The sequence below is a fragment of the Schistocerca gregaria genome, chromosome 4 (genome assembly GCF_023897955.1).
Source record: "Schistocerca gregaria isolate iqSchGreg1 chromosome 4, iqSchGreg1.2, whole genome shotgun sequence".
NCBI classification, from domain to species: domain Eukaryota; kingdom Metazoa; phylum Arthropoda; class Insecta; order Orthoptera; family Acrididae; genus Schistocerca; species Schistocerca gregaria.
In genome coordinates this window covers 717,166,696-717,188,389 of record NC_064923.1, presented here as the reverse complement: position 1 = coordinate 717,188,389, position 21,694 = coordinate 717,166,696, and the positions used below count along the sequence as shown (strand labels likewise).

Here is a 21,694-nt window from a genome sequence, read left to right as displayed (position 1 = left end):
GATAACTAAAGGACAAAGGACAACTAAAAACAAACAGAAAGACATATATGTTCAGTAAACTAGATAAAAAATCATCAGTGTTGTAGCTCAGTGGAGAACTTGAAACTTTCAGCAGAGGTCATGAGCATTTAGAGGAGCTCTAGCTCAAGTTTACAGTTGACCACACATTGGATAGATAATCGCCCAGTAAAAGTTCATAATGTGATGGAACCTCCATGGTATACAGTCACTGTAAAGAAACTTCTAAAGAAACAAATTACTGCACAATATGTGTACAACAAAAGGTACAGCTATAGATAGAGATATCCTAAATGAAATGCATTTGGCTATCAACAAAGCAATGGGTGAAGCCCTGGATTCCTACTTTAGGAGACTGTTGTCAGACATTTCACAAAATCCAAAGAAATTCTGATCATATGTAAAGTCTGTTAGTGGCACCAAAGTTAGTGCCCAGTTCCTAGTGAATGAGGCAGGAACTGAAATTGAGGATAGCAAAGCGAAAGCTGAAATGCTCAATTCCATTTTTAAAAGTTCTTTTACAAATGACAACACAGGAGAATTACCCCAGTTTAATCCTCGTTTCACTGAAGAGATGACTGAAAGGAAATACGGAAACATCCAGCGTCGTCATGATGTCACACACGACAACACCCTTATGTCACTGGTCAAAGCCGACGTGTGGGATCGGACACTTCTGTCAACCTGACTGAAATATGTATTAGTACCAGTGGTGTTGAGAAACAACTGAAGATGTTGAAACTGATCAAAGCTCTAGGCCCCAATGGAATTCCTGTCAGATATTATACTGAAAAATGGTTCAAATGGCTCTGAGCACTATGGGACTTAACTGCTGAGGTCATCAGTCCCTTAGAACTTGGAACTACTTAAACCTAACTAACCTAAGGACATCACACACATCCATGGCCGAGGCAGGATTCGAACCTGCAACCATAGCGGTCGCATGCTTTCAGACTGCAGCGCCTAGAATCTCTCGGGCGGCTACTATACTGAATTTGTGGCTGAGTTAGCCCCTCTTCTATCTATAATCTATCATAGATCCCTTGAATAAAAAATTGTGCACAGTTCTTGGATAAAGAATGCTGCTGAATGTGTGCAAAATGGTTCACAGAAGGCCGAAGAATGCGACAAGATGGGTCAGGTCGCACCACCCAGAGATCAACACGTCATCCGAATGGGATTGCAGGACACATCTAAATCCTCCTCAGCTCTGGCGCAACAGTGAAAGAGTTTAACACATCAACACTTAGAAATATGTCTCATTTGATTGACCTAAGGTAAGAGTGCTGTCTGATTTTGCATTTTTATCTGTTTTTGTCTTCTGAAATTGGCTTCTGGGCAGTGTATCTAAAGTAAATAAAATGTTTATTCAGCAAAAATGGGTGGTAAGAATACTGCATGAAGTAAATAACCATTCTGGTATTTCCCGTAGAAGGCTTTATAAGATGCTTAGAATTATTATACTCAGTAGCCAGCAAATTTATTCCTTTGTGGTTTCTTTGATGACAGTAAACATCAGTTTTAGCTGAACCGTGATTTATGGAATTACAGTATGTACTCTGATGGAAAGATATTAAACATGCTCCATTCCAACATTAAGTACGAAACTGGGAATCTCTACCACCTCAAAAGAAACTGAAGTACCCAACTCATCGGCCGCTCTTTGTACAAATTACCTAAAGATCTAGATTGAAGATTTGTAGAGTTCTGTTAGCTACATTCCAAGCAGCAGTGCTCCTAAACCACCCGGGTGGTAATGTATGCCTACTGTAAATTGGACTCAATATTTACAGATACAGCTGCTGGAAATATTTTCACTGACAACTACAACTCTTATCGAATACAAATATTACATAACCAATAACGGATAAGTAGCAGCTGTTTTGTATAACGGAGGAGGAAACAAGTTTCTTATTTATCAAGCAGTAGTTTTCTTTCTAATTTACTTCATTAAATTTAGCCATCATATGCTTGATTTGTATTAAATGAGACATAGTTGTATTTTATTATTACTGCAGTAAACCTATTAAGTTTCTATGATTAGCTTGTCTTTTGCTAATGTTTACCGTAAGTCATTCCACACAACGAGGTTAGCTTCCATATTCCTTCTTGATGGAATCTACGGAAAAGAACGAATGAATGAATGGATAAATATTTCCTCGATCAGTAGCAAAGTATTTGATGTAACAGTCCATTTATCTTTTACCTTCTTTTCGCATGCATCTAACTACGTTAATTGCCGTTGATATTGGAAATGAACATCGAGTAAAATAACTCGACATTCATGAAAAGACAGATAACATAAATATGAAGAAAATTAGAAAAAAATACATAATGAATCTGATTCATCAGTTTATTAACATATAAATATTGCTCTAATTAAATGCAGTTGTTTCTGATTAGCTGTCTATCCGACAAACCGTGTACTAGGCAATTAAATAATCCCCAATACATTTGTCCGATAGATCGCATATTGTCGATCATGGTGAAGGTGAGGCACGTTTTAGTTTGAAGAACTTTGGAAAGTGTTATAGCCTTGTGTGAAGCTCTCTGACCTGCGGCTTTCAAACAGCGCTTGCGCAGAAGCCTGACAGCGTATTCCGGCTAGTTCAACTTCGATAGTTTGTGTATGTTGCAGCGATGTACTCGTGTTTGTCGTGTTTAATGCTTGATGCAGTGGCATGTTGTGTTAGTTGTTTACTATGAACGAAAGTGTGTTTTCGTGGTATTATATGGTAGTGACAGTGTGAATGCAGTATAATATGTGTGCGAAGACACTCGCGAAACTGAACGAAAAGCATCATTCGAATTTTGTGTAAAATGGGAGACGGTCAGAAAATAGAATTTGATTTATCTGGCGACACTGCTCCCAACAATGCTTTTAGAAGCTCGTTTGCTAGATCATTTGCGACAGAGTACAGACGCCAGAGTAAGTCACTCGACTATGCGTATTTTGAAGCGATACCGGTAACTGAAGAAGATGAAGACAACTCTCCTTGCAGTGGACCCCGTAGTTTAACAACAGATTTAAATAAGTCACAATGTAACTCCAACACAGAACAAAATAAAATTGACCTTTCTTTGCCCGTGTTCGGCTTTCATGACTCTCCATTTGTTAGGCAAGCATTCCCAACAAGAAGACATCAGCATCGTGAAGTCTTCAAAATGTGGAAGGAAAAACAGGTGAATATTGTCAGTATAGATTAATTTCTTTAGGTAATAAAGTAGGTACCAAAATATTTTGGAGTCATTGTTGTGTGTGTTTGTGTGTGGGTTGTAAATAATGTACTGCGCGGTAAGTGTAAGGTACAAATAATCATCGTAAGAGTATTTGCGCCTGGGTGTACTGTGTATTACTTTGATACACATGAATGTATACGGTAGCCGGTAATCACGCGTCTAGTACCCAACTTAAAAATGATTGTAAGTTTCGTGGTAGTATGTATTGGGTTTGCGTACGCTTCGGTGCTCTCATTGATTCTGTTGATATTGCGCGCTGCATGTTATTTAGCCTACAATAGAATAGTTCTAACAAGATTCACAAAAATGTTGGTTTCTTTATTCTGTATAGGACGCACTGAAACTGGACAAGACCGAGACTTCGAAAGATAACACAACGCAGGCAATTACGAGAGAAGCTGCGAATTCTTCCGAACAGGTCAGTATCGCTTTTTCTCTCGCGTTGTCGTCTGCTGACAGCATGTTTACAATGCGTTAAACTTAGGACTAGACGCTAGCTCAAATTTAAACCGATGTGGTTACAGATCTCGGCCGTAAATAATATTTTGGGCAACGATGAGCATATTTTGTCTTTCTTTCGTGAAATTTTAAATGTTTGGGGTAACACAGGTTAAAAAGAAGTAGTCGATGACCATACTACGCGATTTAATGTCATTATAGTCCGTTAAAATACGGTGAGAGCGAAATGACCGATATGAATCGTACTGTTATTTGAGTGAAGTTGTCTTCGGATTCCTATCTACTGTACTTGGTTTTCTGGCATACAATTTGTCGAGTTCGTAGATCATACAATGTATTCTGCGGTGATCAACAACGCACGAAACGTCTGAATGTTAAAGGTGGCATCGCTCAACTATCAGATATTTTAGCTTATTCAACCAACGAACGCATTCTTTGTCGTATAAGCTCTCTTTCGCAGCCAGTGTAAGACAGTATGGGGACCTCCGGCTACTCAGCTGTCATATTCTGCTTTTTTACTTAGTAGTGCCAATAACCGTAGGCCTATTGCTTTATATTTACGTGAACGGAGCGAGTTACTATTGCCGGCTGCGCTAATTTCTTAGTGGAGAGTGAGATGTCAGATGTTTTCGTATGCCGTGATTACACTCCTTTGCTTCACACTAGGCGTAGGCAGCGGTTACGCTGTTCGCAGTGGCAAATGATACCTGCATCCACAGTCTGCATATGACTGTCAAGTGCATAGCAGAGAATACTTCCAATTGTACAACATGTCAATTGTTTTTTAGTTCTACAAAAGTGTAAAGCACGGGATGTAGTATTGCTTTTGCCGCTGTCAGTAGCCTGTCAGATATTTCATGAATGAATCGTTCACTTCCTAGCAGATTAAAACAGTGTGTTGGATCGGGGCTTGGAATTCGCGGGCAATTCCCTCACCAACTGAGCTACATAGGCACGTCAATGACACGTCCTCACAGCCTCACTTCTGTTGTAATTCTCTGCTTCCTAAACTGCATCCCGTAGGGGCTTGGACGACTAACTCTAGAAAGATGGGCTACTGTGATGAATTAGCTTAGCCAACTACAGTAGAGTTCTTCAGTAAAGGCTGGGCTTCAGGTTCGATTTCTGTGTCGCCACAAAGTTTTAATCTGCTAAGAATCGGTTTTCAATTTTTCACCTGCTTTGTGTTCACGGTCCGACAAGAAGCGGTACGTTGGGTCCGGGCTCGAATTCTGGTCCGCCACAAAGTTTTAATTTGTTAGGAATATGTTGTCTAGTTTGCTTCCTAGTCACAACCCGAGAAGAAAAGGTACGTGGCAGGTGCTGTTTATTCCAACATCCCTCTCTCGATATTATTTCTCGTGTACCATTCTGATTAGCAGAAAACAAGCTTTCCACATTGTCCCCCTTTTCGTTCAGACATTTCAATAAAGTTGGATCAGGGTTTGTCAACTGTTGAGTCTAATAAAATTATCGATGACGGCACCTCGTAGTGGTTCTGACTGTCATTTTTCGGTGCAAAGCTACGCTATCGTCCACATTATATTTCTGAATTAGAATATGAACCGTAAAACACAGCAGTGACAGCGCAGGTGGCCGGGAGAACCGATGAAGGAAGGGTAAATCTGCAATTAGCGAGTTCCGTAGTAAAGAGGGGTGGAAAGACGCTGAGCAGTTCTTGTCTTCATCTTCACAAATAGTAATGTGATTGCATACGGCTATCTCGAGCGCTGCTTGGAGAATTTGAGTCGTTCCCAACTAATCTTACCGTGTTGCGCAGTGTCGAATGTAGTTTCTGGTTATCTGAGCGCGATTTGTGATTTTGTTTGGAATGATGCGTCAGTGTAGTGCAGAATAATCCTTTAGAGAGAAAACTTGTGATGATTTTATTCTTGTCTCCGTAGTGCCTGCAAGATAGCTCAATGTATTCGGCCAGGGAACTGGCCACCTGCAGTAAATGTTGCCGTGGTGGTTCCGCAGTCTTGTGCGGCTGCGATCAATTCGGAGGTATCCAGTTCGAATGCAGATGTAGAAGAAATTTTGTACGTATGTGTTCGGCAGTAAGGAGAGGAGCGATAACGTCTTACAGTTCCATACTTTGCACCTGTGTGCTAGGCTAAATACCAAGCCTCTCCGCAGTCTTTTTATCTAGAGTAAGGGCGTGTGATGCTTTTGGTAATCCGTGTGTCAGTTGTTTACTTCTAGGCGAGCCACCTCCTTGGTGCTGTTAGGGAAATGGTTCATACGTCAGCTCCGTGTATCGAACGTGTCCATAGAGTCTCTCAGAACAGGAAATGTCAATTTGTACCCTGGCACGAAGACAGGTTCCCACATAAAACAAATTCCCACGTACACACCATGCTGAAGCGAGAGAACAAGGATACCCAAAGGTAGTAAGCCATACGAATTCTTTTTGGCAATACAGTAAGAATCGCCGTTGGTGCAAGTTTAAGATACTCGCAGTTCCATATTAGTTACTATAATCACATACCGTATGTACATTTTCCATATGTCATTCGGTGGAGCACTTGCCCGCGTAAGGCAAGGGTCCCGAGTTCGAATCTCGGTCTGGCACACAGTTTTAATGTGCCAGCAAGTTGACGCGCTAACCACTTAAATGTTATCTACTCGAAACGCTTGCATCAGGCTGCGAGTTCTTCATTAATCAGGATATTTTAGCTACATAGCTCATTATTTAGAATAATTTTTATTTCCTACATACGGAATATCAGGCTGGGCTAAAGGATGTGAGAGGATACCAGATCCAGCATTGACCTTGAAAAGTACTACAGTCTTGGTTGAAATCACCAACTTAATTTTGTTGTATTGCTGGGGCAGTAGTGTCCTCCTATAGATTTTTTTTATTATGTGTTGTAGTTTGCCTACATCAGACCAATTGTGTGATTGGATTGAACAGTTCCTAGATAACAGAAAGCATCATGTCATTCTCAATGGAGAGAAGTCTTCCGAAGTAAGAGTGATTTCAGGTGTGCCGCAGGGGGGTGTCGTAGGACCGTTGCTATTCACAATATACATAAATGACTTTGTGGATGACATCGGAAGTTCACTGGGGCTATTTGCGGATGATGCTGTGGTATATTGAGAGGTTGTAACAATGGAAAATTGTACTGAAATGCAGGAGGATCTGCAGCGAATTGACGCATGGTGCAGGGAGTGGCAGTTGAATCTCGATGTAGACAAGTGTAATGTGCTGCGAATACATAGAAAGAAAGGTCCCTTATCATTTAGCTACAATATAGCAGGTCAGCAACTGGAAGCAGTTAATTCCATAAATTATCTGGGAGTAGGCATTAGGAGTGATTTAAAATGGAATGATCATATAAAGTTGATCGTTGGTAAAGCAGATGCCAGTCAGATTCATTGGAAGAATCCTAAGGAAATGCAATCAAAAACCAAAGGAAGTAGGTTAAAGTACGCTTGTTCGCCCACTGCTTGAATACTGCTCAGCAGTGTGGAATCCGTACGAGATAGGGTTGATAGAAGAGATAGAGAAGATCCAACGGAGAACAGCGCGCTTCGTTACAGGATCATTTAGTAATCGCGAAAGCTTTACGGAGATGATAAACTCCAATGGAAGACTCTGCAAGAGAGACGCTCAGTAGCTCGGTACGGGCTTCTTCACGTTAGAGTCAAGCAGTACACTGCTCCCTCCTACATATATCTCGCAAAGAGACCATGAGGATAATATCAGAGAGATTAGAGCCCACACAGAAGCATACCGACAATCCTTCTTTCCACGAACAATACGAGACTGGAATAGAAGGGAGAATCGGTAGAGGTACTCAAGGTACCCTCCGCCACACACCGTCAGGGGGCTTGCGGAGTATGAATGTAATGACAGTAAAGATACAGTATCTCAGTTCACAGAACACCATCGTTCCCCCGCCTTTGTTCCGAAAGACATTTCGTAATGTAGCCCAAGTGTAGAGTTGTCCTTAGTAACATCTTTTCCATATTTATTAAACGTTTCTTTTTAAGTCACTAAAATCGCGAAGTGAATTTAGAAATGTACTGCGTAATAGTTATCTAGGATGACTATTTTGTTCCTAATTACGGACTTAAACCATAGCCTAAAGTACGACATTTATCATGGAAGGGAGAACAGGAGACGGATGTCAGATTTCGTCTCCGTCAACGTAAGTATTGCTGTATTCTGTTATCACCTGATGACAGGTAAGCTGAAACTGTTTTCATAGCAACGGAAATGTTATTAAGGTCGTCGTCGTCGTCTTTCTTTTCTCACTCACTGGGGGTCGATGTTGTCCTCAAGTTTGATCAGTTTTATTGTATTTAAGGTGATAGACCGGTGTGACGGTCGGTTTTGGAACCGATATTCATGATTTTCTTTTTCAGTAAAATAAATTACAAAACTGACTTTAAACCTTTATTGTGCACCCTTAAGGTTGTATTACCGTAGTTTTTTTAGCGTAAATTTGCACCCAGAGGACACTCCACGTCATCTACGAAAGGTGAAGGCGGTTGGTGGGAGCTCTGAACGCCACAGTTGTCAACCTAGAACAAAACTTTAAAGATGCTTTGAAGCAGATGATATCGTGTAACGTGGTACTTAGGGATATTTGAAAATAATGGTTTTTAACAAAATGGCGGCCCTGAAATAAGTCGTCGTTTCCGACTAAAAAGTCCTTATAAAAACGTGCTGCAAAAATCGAAGTTCAAATACATCGAGAAACTCCTACGTACTGCAATAGACAAAACGCCAACTCACAAGTTACAAGAAAATATAATGCAATTGCGTATGTATACAGTCATGTCACAGCTGTCGCCAACTGGAGAAACGTACTTCTTCAGATGCAAGTAATTAAAGTCACGACTTGTCTTTTTTAATATTGATATTGAACAAACTTGTAATCGGCTATGCCAGCACCGTACAGTTTCTGTTTGTAATTTTCAAGCACTCTAATTTTACTTGGTATACAAAAAAAAAGCTAAAGGATAAGTTAAAGCAGGCGCTTTAACTGTTTGTTGTTGTTGTGGTCTTCAGTCCTGAGACTGGTTAGATGCAGCTCTCCATGCTACTCTATCCTGTGCAAGCTTCTTCATCTCCCATTACCTACTGCAGCCTACATCCTTCTGAATCTGCTTGGTGTATTCATCTCTTGGTCTCCCTGTACGATTTTTACCCACCACGCTGCCCTCCATTACTAAATTGGTGATCCTTTGATGCCTCAGAACATGTCCTACCATCCGATTCCATCTTCTGGTCAAGTTGTGCCACAAACTTCTCTTCTCCCCAGTCCTATTCAATACTTTCTCATTAGTTATGCGATCTACCCATCTAATCTTCAGCATTCTTCTGTAGCACCACATTTCGAAAGCTTCTAGTCTCTTCTTGTCCAAACTACACTCCTGGAAATTGAAATAAGAACACCGTAAATTCATTGTCCCAGGAAGGGGAAACTTTATTGACACATTCCTGGGGTCAGATACATCACATGATCACACTGACAGAACCACAGGCACATAGACACAGGCAACAGAGCATGCACAATGTCGGCACTGGTACAGTGTATATCCACATTTCGCAGCAATGCAGGCTGCTATTCTCCCATGGAGACGATCGTAGAGATGCTGGATGTAGTCCTCTGGAACGGCTTGCCATGCCATTTCCACCTGGCGCCTCAGTTGGACCAGCGTTCGTGCTGGACGTGCAGACCGCGTGAGACGACGCTTCATCCAGTCCCAAACATGCTCAATGGGGGACAGATCCGGAGATCTTGCTGGCCAGGGTAGTTGACTTACACCTTCTAGAGCACGTTGGGTGGCACGGGATATATGCGAATGTGCATTGTCCTGTTGGAACAGCAAGTTCCCTTGCCGGTCTAGGGAATGGTAGAACGATGGGTTCGATGGCGGTTTGGATGTACCGTGCACTATTCAGTGTCCCCTCGACGATCACCAGAGGTGTACGGCCAGTGTAGGAGATCGCTCCCCACACCATGATGCCGGGTGTTGGCCCTGTGTGCCTCGGTCGTATGCAGTCCTGATTGTGGCGCTCACCTGCACGGCGTCAAACACGCATACGACCATCATTGGCACCAAGGCAGAAGCGACTCTCATCACTGAAGACGACACGTCTCCATTCGTCCCTCCATTCACGCCTGTCGCGACACCACTGGAGGCGGGCTGCACGATGTTGGGGCGTGAGCGGAAGACGGCCTTAACGGTGTGCGGGACCGTAGCCCAGCTTCATGGAGACGGTTGCGAATGGTCCTCGCCGATACCCCAGGAGCTACAGTGTCCCTAATTTGCTGGGAAGTGGCGTTGCGGTCCCCTACGGCGCTGCGTAGGATCCTACGGTCTTGGCGTGCATCCGTGCGTCGCTGCTGTCCGGTCCCAGGTCGACGGGCACGTGCATCTTCCGCCGACCACTGGCGACAACATCGATGTACTGTGGAGACCTCACGCCCCACGTGTTGAGCAATTCGGCGGTACGTCCACCCGGCCTCCCGCATGCCCACTATACGCCCTCGCTCAAAGTCCGTCAACTGCACATACGGTTCACGTCCACGCTGTCGCGGCATGCTACCAGTTTTAAAGACTGCGATGGAGCTCCGTATGCCACGCAAACTGGCTGACACTGACGTCGGCGGTGCACAAATGCTCGTGCAGCTAGCGCCATTCGACGGCCAACACCGCGGTTCCTGGTGTGTCCGCTGTGCCATGCGTGTGATCATTGCATGTACAGCCCTCTCACAGTGTCCGGAGCAAGTATGGTGGGTCTGACACACCGGTGTCAATGTGTTCTTTTTTCCATTTCGAGGAGTGTATTTATCGTCCATGTTTCACTTCCATACATGGCTACACTCCATACAAATACTTTCAGAAATGACTTCCTGACACTTAAATCTATACTCAATGTTAACAAATTTCTCCAGAAACTCTTTCCTTCCCATTGCCAGTCTACATTATATATCGTCTCTACTTCGACCATCATCAGTTATTTTGCTCCCCAAATAGCAAACCTCCTTTACTACTTGAAGTGTCTCATTTCCTAATCTAATTCCCTCAGCATCACCCGACTTAAACCGACTACATTCCATTATCCTCGTTTTGCTTTTGTTGATGTTCATCTTATGTACTCCTCTCAAGACACTGTCCATTCCATTCAACTGCTCTTCCAAGTCCTTTGCTGTCTCTGTTTACCGTAAACAAATCATGTTATGAAGAGAAATCTTGCTGGGAATAGTATTTTTGTTGATCTTAAATTCCCTGTGTGATACTATCAGAAATTAACGTGATCCCTATCCCGTCGATAACTGCTGTATGGCATAGGTTACATTCGAGCGCTCGGATGCGCTAGATCCCTATACTGTAAATCGCGGTTCTAACACATCTTAACATATATATGGTACTCTCGTATGAGTGAATCTTAAAAATACTAAGGAACATTTTAAGTCCCTATAAAATTACTTAACTTTGTGGCTTGATGCCCTCCTTGTAGCTGTAGTCGTCAGTTACTTAATCTGTCTGCGAAATGTGTAAACGTCGTTCTGTGTGAGATAGTATTTTAACTGTTTGTGTATCTTAGCTGCTAATCAGAAATTGAGGACCAGCCTAGCATTCGCATGGCAAACCGCCTAAAAACCACATTCAGGGTGGAGGATGCTGCAGCCACGGTCATTAATCCGCCGTGCGGATTTGGTCACTGTGTGGGCCCACCTTCCTGTCTCGAAGATAAGCTCGACGCGCTGTACTTTATACGAGTTCAAAATGGTTCAAATCGCTCTGAGCACTGTGGGACTTAACTTCTGAGGTCATCAGTCCCCTAGAACTTAGAACTACTTAAACCTAACTAACCTAAGGACATCTCACACATCCATGCACGAGGCAGGATTCGAGCCTGCGACCGTAGCGGTCGCGCGGTTCCAGACTGTAGCGCCTAGAACCGCTCGGCCACTCCGGCCGGCTATATGAGTAGGTAACGGATATTGTTAAGGTAGTGTCGATCGAATTCAGCATGAGGTACGTAAGTAGTCAACATTAAATGACTTACATTGAAGTGACAAATATCATGGGATACCTACCCAATATCGTACCCGACCACCTTTTGCCCTGCTTAATTCAGCAACTTGAATTGGCATGAACTCAAGTCTTGCAGAAATATTGAGCCGTGCTGTCTCTGTAGCCGACCATAATTGCGGAAGTGTTGCCAGTGGAGAACTTTGTGCATGAACTGACCTCTCGATCATGTCGAATAAATGTTGGATGAGATTAATCAGGGTGGCCAAATCATTCGCTCGACTTGTCCTGAATGTTCTTCAAACCAATTGCTAACAATTGTGGTCCAGTGACTTGACATCGTGTTTTGGATACACAGAGTCCATGAATGACTGCAAAGGATATCCAGTTATTCGAAGACTACCATTTCCAGTCAATGATCGGTTCAATTGGGAAGTGTGGGGAAGGAAGTCGGCCGCGCCCATTCAAAGGAACCATCCTGGCATTGATGCCTGAAGCGATTGACGGAAATCACGGAAAACCTAAATCAGGATGAAACTTCCTGGCAGATTAAAACTGTGTGCCCGGCTGAGACTCGAACTCGGGACCTTTGCCTTTCGCTGGTAAGCAGGAGAGCTTCTGTAAAGTTGGAAGGTAGGAGACGAGATACTGGCAGAAGTAAAGCTGTGAGGACCGGGTGTGAGTCGTGCTTCGGTATCTCAGATGGTAGAACACTTGCCCGCGAAAGGCAAAGGTCCCGAGTTCGAGTCTCGATCGGGCACACAGTTTTAATCTGCCAGGAAGTTTATCCTGATTTAGGTTTTCCGTGATTTCCGTCAATCGCTTCAGGCATCAATGCCGGGATGATTCCTTTGAATGGGCACGGCCGGACTTCCTTCCCCATACTTTCCGAATCCGATGAGACCGATGACATCGCAGTTTGGTCTCCCCCCAAAATCAACCCAACCCAATCTCTTAGAAATATCCAGATGTAAAGGCGGATATCACTAGGAGCGGGAGATTTTGTAGGAAATGGAAAAACAGAGGCGTATGTGAAATCATAAGACTGATTGCAGCCAGTCCCAAAGTGACCACGCTGCTGCAGAATTTGATCTAATTTGGTCGTTTTTTTAGTGTAAGGAAGTATAGAGGAAAGAGGTTTCAATGGCTTATACTTTATTCAAAATGGAACACTGCAAATGCGGGCCCATCGTTGGTTAGCAATCAGGTAATTTGCTGAGCAAAGCAGGCTACATTTTGAAAAAGATAATGATGGTGCATTTGACATAGTACAATTTTTTATGTGAAGGGGAAAGTACGTTTTATTTTAATAGCTACACGAGAATCGTAACCATGCTGCAGGCGCCGCTTGTTCTTTAAAATACATAGAATTGCGGGTGAAGTGACTTGGGAGTGCAGTCGTTGACGCAGTAAAATTTAGTCGTGGCAGCAGATAGTAGCTGTAAAACGTAGTATGAATTGCTTCGTTTGTATTTTAAAGGGTACATCTTGGTTTGCAGATTAGGGAGGAAGAACGACAGAATAGCGTAAAACAGTCGTTTCCCGTATGTCGAAAATTATTTTCGTGATTTGGTTATTTTTTAATTTTATATCGTTTGTGTAGTTACGAAGAAGAGTCGATGTTTTGCCGGAGCTGTCTTCAGAGACTCTTTAATCTTTCAGTAACGCCTTTCACTACTCTAGAGCATTCCGCATTCGTCAATGCCATGTGAGGCTCTCTTTTCATCACCGAGCCAGCTGGCTGAGTGATACCTCTCGCATTTGGCAGAAGCAGTGTTCAAATCACCGCCCTGATTTAGATTATCTTACGTCTTGGTAAATCGATAAAGGCGAATGCAGGGATGATTTCTTTGAAAAGAATACGTTTTGAACCTTTCTCTATCTTCGCCATCTACCGGACTTTAAAGCTTAATCGTCTTCCCGTACTCCGCTTGCAACAACGATCCATTTTGAATGTGTTTTTCTAATGCTGTCATACTCGTGTAATTTCGTGATATTTTGATTCACAACCAGAGAATAAATGGGTGTTTCTAGTTCACAGGTTAGTACAGGTCAATGGATGATGACATAATTTATTCCATTTTACAATTTGTACAGAAACCAGATGGCAGTTACAAGAGTCGAGGGACATGAAAGGGAAGCAGTGGTTGGGAAGGGAGTGAGACAGGGTTGTAGTCTCTCCCCGATGTTATTCAATCTGTATATTGAGCAAGCAGTGGAGGAAACAAAAGAAAAATTCGGAGTAGGTATTAAAATCCATGGAGAAGAAATAAAAATGTTGATGTTCGCCGATGACATCGTAATTCTGCCAGAGACAGCAAAGGACTTTGAAGAGCAGTTGAACGGAATGGACAGTGTCTTGAAAGGAGGATATAAGATGAACATCAACAAAAGCAAAACACGGATAATGGAATGTAGTCGCATTAAGTCGGGTGATGCTGCGGGTATTCGATTAGGAAATGATACACTTAAAGTAGTAAATGAGTTTTGCTATTTGGGGAGCAAAATAACTGATGATGGTCGAAGTAGAGAGGATATAAAATGTAGACTGGCAATGGGAAGGAAAGCGTTTCTGAAGAAGATAAATTTGTTAACATCGAATACAAATTTAAGTGTCAGGAAGTCATTTATGAAAGTATTTGTATGGAGTGTAGCCATGTATGGAAGTGAAACATGGACGATAAATAGTTTGGACAAGAAGAGAATAGAAGCTTTCGAAATGTGGTGCTACAGAAGAATGCTGTAGATTAGATGGGTAGATCACATAACTAATGAGGAAGTATTGAATAGGATTGGAGAGAAGAGAAGTTTGTGGCACAACTTGACCAGAAGAAGGGATCGGTTGGTAGGACCATGTTCTGAGGCATCAAGGGATCACCAATTTAGTATTGGAGGGCAGCGTGGAGGGTAAAAATTGTAGAGGGAGACCAAGAGATGAATACACTAAGCAGATTCAGAAGGATGTAGGTTGCAGTAGGTACTGGGAGATGAAGCTTGCACAGGATAGAGTAGCATGGAGAGCTGCATCAAACCAGTCTCAGGATTGAAGACCACGACAACAACATATTATGTGGTTTGGTTCCAAAGCCAATTGCGACACGACGATAATTCGAAAATATGAGCAACGTGGACAATAATAATAATAATAATAATAAAATCCGTTGGTATCAGCGTCATTCCTGTAGCTCAGCTATGAGTTTGAAGATAAGGATATATCGGGTGATCAAAAAGTCAGTATAAATTTGAAAACTTAATAAACCACGGAATAACGTAGATAGAGAGGTAAAAATTGACACACATGCTTGGAATGACATGGGGTTTTATTAGAACAAAAAAAAAACCATTATCGGGTCATTTTTCCTCGGGGAAATGCGTGATTTTGATGTTGTAACTGCTATCGTGACGGGTGAGAGGTACGCCAATATGTTACAGACTCGCATAATCCCCATCCTGGCTGATAAACACCTGCTAGAAAGTAAGATGTTTATGCAGGGTGGCGCTCCACCTCATATTGCTAGACGCGTGAAAGATTTCTTGCGCGCGTCGTTTGGTGATGACCGTGTGCTCAGCCGCCACTTTAGTCATGCTTGGCCTCCCAGGACCTCAGTTCGTGCTATTATTGGCTTTGGGGTTACCTGCAGTCGCAATTGTCTCGTGGTCGACCGACATCTCCAGGGATGCTGAAAAACATCATCCGACGCCAATGCCTCACCATAACTCCAGACATGCTTTACAGTGCTGTTCACAACATTATTCCTCGACTACAGCTATTGTTAAGGAATGATGTTGGGAATATTAAGCATTTCTTGTAAAGAACATCATTTTTGCTTTCTCTTACTTTGTTACGCCAATTACTGCTATTCTGATCAGATGAAGCGCCATCTGTGGGATATTTTTTGAACGTTTTTATTTTTTTGGTTCTAATAAAACTCCATGTCATTCCAAGCATGTGTGTCAATTTGTACCTCTCAATCTACATTATTCCGTAATTTATTCAGTTTTCAAATTTATACTGACATTTTGATCACCCGGTATATAGCGCCCTTTGAAACGGGAATTTTTTTCACTTATGCGGCCTCATTGGAATGTCTGGGGATCTGGTCTTACTTGCCGCTTTGTTTCTATCCTACGGCCATTCTTTTTTCTCTTAAATCATCCTGGTCTTTTTATGTTTTAAGCTTGGTATTTTAACCACTTATTTTTAATAATTTTGTTTTTGTAATTCACCCTTTTTCGTGTGCTCCCGTCTAGCTCTGCGTCCTTCCGGTGCTTGGTGGGGTGGGGGGACGTGCGGTGTAGCGGTTTGCACGCCCTGTCGCATCTATTGTTAGTTTTTTTTGTAGAACTGCAGTTCCGTTAGAGCTGCCGGCGCCCCTGGATATTTAATGAAGCGGGACAGCTTCACTCTCGCATTCATGAGGCTCCCAGCGACGTCATTGTTAGCTGCGTGCTCCCTGAAATCGTGATGATCTCTGCCGCAGCAGAACAATCACTCTTTGTTCGCCGCAAACATCTCCACCGTTTACAAAGGGTTTGTGCCTCATGCTGCTGTCTTCAGGATAGCTTATTTGGACGCAGAACCTGTGCTAACTTCGCGTTTATCCGACGTATGCTACAACAGCGATTGCACTCCGTAGGCCTACATTTGGATGGCAGTGTGATCTTGGCTCTTATTCCCTCCCTAATCGTCTTCAGAACGTATATTGTTGTTGATTTTTTGGTTTCTTTTCTACCCAACACCCTGGTGGACAATATGACTATGTGGCAATGCTCGCTGATTACAAAGCTAGCCTAATAATTATGCAGCTACCGCCTCAAGGTGGATCAGGACAGGAGTTATTCAGCTGTCAGTCGAATTAAAATCCTGATTACACCTGTACTGAGAATCTAAAATGCAACCATCTTATGAAATTGCGATAGCTCTGACTGTTGTGGACAACCTGATACTGAGGCAGAAACCAGTTCAACTTAGATACCTAGAAGATCCTCATGATTCATTTTATTTCCGTATGTAGATGCTGTTGTGGAAGTCCTATTAAAGTACAGCATCATTCAAAGTAGCACAAAAAATTAACAATTAGTAGGTCGGATAGTACAGACGATACCACCCTGGTCACAGGAATGAAGCTGAAAAAGTAAGTAAAATGAAAGAAATAAATTGCCATTACTTCTCAGACATCTGAATGGCTAAGTTGTGTGGTGCACATTTTTGTATGTACATTTCGTCTTCATTTGATTTTGGCCATTTGGGGACAACGCAAAATAACTCATCGAATTACTTTTGCAATGTTTTGTTTTCATATTCGCTTTCCAATAGCATTACGATCTTCAGTATTTTTTTTCTTTTCCAGCTTCTTTTGTGAATTCTAGACCACAAATTGAAAAATCCCAAGTCCAATCCATATCGGACTCTTTTCTAATACGTATCCCTTCTTTCGTTTCTGGTAATTTAAGACGAAAAATCCCCAGTTGCATAGTAGTTTGGAGTCCATGTTAACCTGTAGGTTTGCCTATAATTTTCTGCGTAACTCTGTACAAAAGATGGAGGAAGTCAAGTCCATACACCCTCCAATAGGACTTGTGAGACTATAACTCCTGGAGGAAAGGATATTGCGGAGACATGGCTTAGCCGTAGTCTGGTCGGATGTTTCCGGAATGAAATTTTCATTCTGCAGTGCCTGGCAGATTCCTGTGATGTACGGAGACTCGAACTCGGAACCTTCGCCTTTCATGGACAAATGCTCTACCGACGGAGCTACCTAACCAAACTCACCACAGCTTTGAGATGCATTCTGGAAACATATCCCATGTGTCCACGATGTCCTGTCTTTCAGGAGTGCTAATCTCGCAAGTTTCGTAGGAGAGCTTCTGTGAAGTTTGGAAGGTGGGGGACTAGGTACTGGCGGAAGTAATGACGGGTCACGAAACGTGCTTCGGTAACTCATTAGGTAGAGCACTTGACCGCGAATGGTGCAGGTCCCGAGTTCGAGTCTCGGTCCGGCACACAGTTTTAACCTGTCAGGACGTTTCATTTCTGTCATGTCTGTTCATTCCTTGTATCCAAAAGCTGCTCTTTTGCTATTTTCAATGTGACTGAAGATTTGTTTGGTAGGTCAACTGCTGTCTATCGTCATTGCGTTTGCCTGTTTTTCGATGTCGTGAAGGAAATCTACGACGTAAATACATTTAAGTGCCTAGTATTTGTTAAGAACACTTTTATGTTATCCGTAGTCATTTTGTATCAGCTTCATTTCGCCCTCTTACAAGTTTTAAATTTTTGCCTATTACATTATTTTGTGCAGTTTCGCGTAAGTGTTGAAATCAATTTTTTTATCGGCATCTTATTATTTATGAGGTTTCTACATTAGCTAGGAAAATTTTCTCTCCACAATGATATTTTTAGCGAAACTTTTATCAGGTTAACTTGTGAAAGATCGGCTTGCCTAAGCAAGCATGTAATTCCCACTTCCACGACCCAGAAAATCTTTTTAAATTAAGATTGATAGCCGCTCCAGGCTCTCTATACCGTCGCCCGTCCTTGAATAAACTTAATTATTTTGCGAAAACATTTTCTGTTATTAAAGTTCCATGTTTTGCACACGCAAAACCACATTGCTCTGCTAGCTGTACTTTTGGAGTTTTGATTGTTGACTGTTTTGCTAGATCTGATACTTGGAGATTCATTTTCATAGCATACTGAATGTATTACAGAGTTCAAATTAACTCCTAGTTGAATGGCATCTGCGTTGTAGCTATAAGATTTAGGTTAATTAATTCAGTATCACGTGAAACAACGAAAACATATTGAATTCATAAGGAAATTTTTGTTACAGACTATAATGGAAGCGTTGTGTACATTGTTTCTAGAAAATGTCAGAAATTGAGGTTTTTTGTGAAATAAACATGTCGCCGACTGGGAGGAGGAAGGGGAGTTCGGTATCGAGAAGGGACATATGTGACTAGGATGGATGGAGAAATTTGCCACCGAACCAGCTGAAGTGTTTTTGCCTAGGACGGGAGACGTAAATCACCTAAGTTTCCTCTGCGAGATCAGTCTTTAGCGTCCTTAGTAGGGACAAAGACCTTTTCCGAGAGATTGTCGAACTCATCCTGCCTTACTGCCAACTTGTTTTGGTAGCTAGTTATCTTACCATCTCAGAAAATCCATCTACCAAGTTAATGTATACTATCCCGAGCTTACTGCGAAACACTTAAAAGGGAACCTCCCCATCGCACCCCCCTCAGATTTAGTTATAAGTTGGCACAGTGGACAGACCTTGAAAATCTGAACACAGATCAACCGAGAAAACAGGAAGAAGGTGTGGAACTATGACAAAAATAAGCAAAATATACAAACTGAGTAGTCCATGCGCAACATCGGCAACATCAAGGATAACGTGAGCTTAGGATGGCCGTGGTCCCTTAGTTAGCGTGAGCAGCTGAGGATGGAGAGGTCCTTCGAGTGAAAAGTTTAATTTTTTATTTTCAGACAATTATTATCTGTCCGTCCGATGCGATCACTTTTTTGGGAGTGATTATTACATGCACAAGAAAACCTAAATCGTGCAAGGTAGAAGAATCTTTTTACCCATTCGCCAAGTGTATAAGTTAGGTGGGTCGACAACATATTCCTGTAATGTGACGCACATGCCGTCACCAGTGTCGTATAGAATATATCAGATGTGTTTTCCTGTGGAGGAATCGGTTGAACTATGACCTTGCGATCAAATGTTTTCGTTTCCCATTGGAGAGGCACGTCTTTTCGTTTACTAATCGCACGGTTTTGCGGTACGGTCGCAAAACACAGACACTAAACTTATTACAGTGAACAGAGACGTCAATGAACGAACGGACAGATCATAACTTTGCGAAAATAAAGAAAGTAAACTTTTCACTCGAAGACTTGAACCAAGGACCTCTCGTTCCGCAGCTGCTCACGCTAACCACGGGACCACGGCGCTCCTGAGTTCGTTCTAACCTTGGTGTTGCCTATGTTGCCCATGGACTACTCAGTTTGTATATTTTGCTTATTTTTTTTCATAGTTACACACAACTTCTTCCTGTTTTCTCGATTGATCTGTGTTCAGTTTTTCAAGATCTATCCACTGTGCCAACTTATAACTAAATCTGAGAGGGGTGCGATGGGGGGGTTCCCTTGTTAGTAGACTTGATCAACGACTGACTGAAATTACTGAACTAGTCAGTGGTGTGCCCTAAAGGAGACAGATTTAAACGTAGTTAACTCATCGTTATATAATATATGGATGATTCCGTCACCAGGGTAATGCCTGATTATTTCTTCAGGCTTTTTCAACGGGGTAGGGACTTCTTTTCAGTCGCCATCCCAATCCAGCCATAGCCATCGACGGGGTGTTAAACATTAACAACCACAGTATCAGAAACCATCACGCGGAGGAATTTCGCTGGATCTTGGTTTTACATTAAAGCGTATTTTAGTACGAGTGCTAACTTGTCAATTTTGTTGTTCTAAAGGCAGTAAGGATTATTCTGCCTACTATTGACCACAAACTGCCAAAACCTGAGTGAGACAAACCCACCGTTTTCGTTTTTTCCTGACGCATTCTCGTTTCCGCCGGCGGCGTTGCCGAGGCGTGTCGTCGGATAAGGCTCTATCTGGCCTGCGGGCAGGGGACGGCACTTCCCGCAGCAGTCTGCCGGCGGCAGGTGAAGAATTGTTAACTAGCCGAGCCGCTGTCTCCGACACGTGGGCTCCGCACGGCGCGTCGTCGTCAAGTGCGATTCAAGAGAAAAGCCATTGTTCTTGCCAGTTTTCTGTGGATGCTTCCCTTGTGATGTTGTTGGAACAGTGCGAAGCTGCGGGGAGTGGCAGAATAGACTTGTTAGATTTGAAGGATAATATAAAGCAACAAGAGCCAAAAAAAACTTTTGGGCTAAGCACATGAACTCATTGGACAAAGAATTGACAATGATGACTACATTACTTTCACACTCGGCGTATAACTGTGTAGTGTATGGCGGAGAGTACTTCGAACAAATGCAGTATGCAGAATGGGATTTTCATTCTGCAGCGGAGTGTGCGCTGATATGAAACTTCCTGGCAGATTAAAACTGTGTGCCGAGACTCGAACTCGGGACCTTTGCCTTTTGCGGGCAAGTGCTCTACCAACTGAGCTACCAAAGCACGACTCACGCCCCGTCCTCACAGCTTTACTTCTGCCAGTACCTCGTCTCCTACCTTCCCAACTTTACGGAAGCTCTCCTGCAAACCTTGCAGAACTAGCACTCCTGAAAGAAAGGATATTGCGGAGACATGGCTTAGCCACAGCCTGGGGGATGTTTCCAGAATGAGATTTTCACTCTGCAGTGAAGTGTGCGCTGATATGAAACTTCCTGGCAGATTAAAGCTGTGTGCCAGGAGTGCTAGTTCTGCAAGGTTCGCAGGAGAGCTTCTGTAAAGTTTGGGAGGTAGGAGACGAGATACTGCCAGAAGTATAGCTGTGAGGACGGGGCGTGTGTCGTGCTTGGGTAGCTCAGTTGGTGGTAGAGCACTTGTACGCGAAAGGCAAAGGTCCCGAGTTCGAGTCTCGGCCTGGCACACAGTTTTCATCTGCCAGGAAGTTTCAAATGCAGTATGGTCCCAAATAGTATCCCCCACATACAAATTTTACTTCATGTATGTCACAACAACAAAAAAGAATGCATTTCATTTGTTTGCGTTTTTTTTTTTTTTTGTTTCGAGTAAAAATTGTACAGAACATAATATTATGTCGCCTCGTCCTATGCCTTTTTAGATTTGCATAAACGATCTGGTTGATGGTATTGACAGCGGCCTTAGACTGTTTGCCGATGTTGCTGTAGTCTACAGGAAAGTAGTGTCACACGAAAGTTGTGAACAAATCAATGAGGACTTGCAAAAAGTAAATGCATGGTGGCAGTTATGTCTCAATATTAGTAAGTGTAATCTGCTGCGTATAACAAGGGTAAAATCCCCATT

General features: G+C 42.7%; 1 protein-coding gene across 1 annotated transcript in view; it reads left to right on the top strand.

Moving 5' to 3' along the window:
- The first annotated feature begins 2,475 nt into the window (after window positions 1-2,475).
- LOC126365977 (uncharacterized) overlaps window positions 2,476-21,694 on the top strand; it is a 349,876-nt gene continuing 330,657 nt past the window's right edge. Inside the window, exons 1-2 of the mRNA XM_050008783.1 lie at window positions 2,476-3,201; window positions 3,590-3,676. Of these exons, the coding sequence (XP_049864740.1) occupies window positions 2,839-3,201; window positions 3,590-3,676 (450 nt within the window). The 5' untranslated portion in view covers window positions 2,476-2,838. The remainder of the gene's footprint in view (window positions 3,202-3,589; window positions 3,677-21,694) is intronic.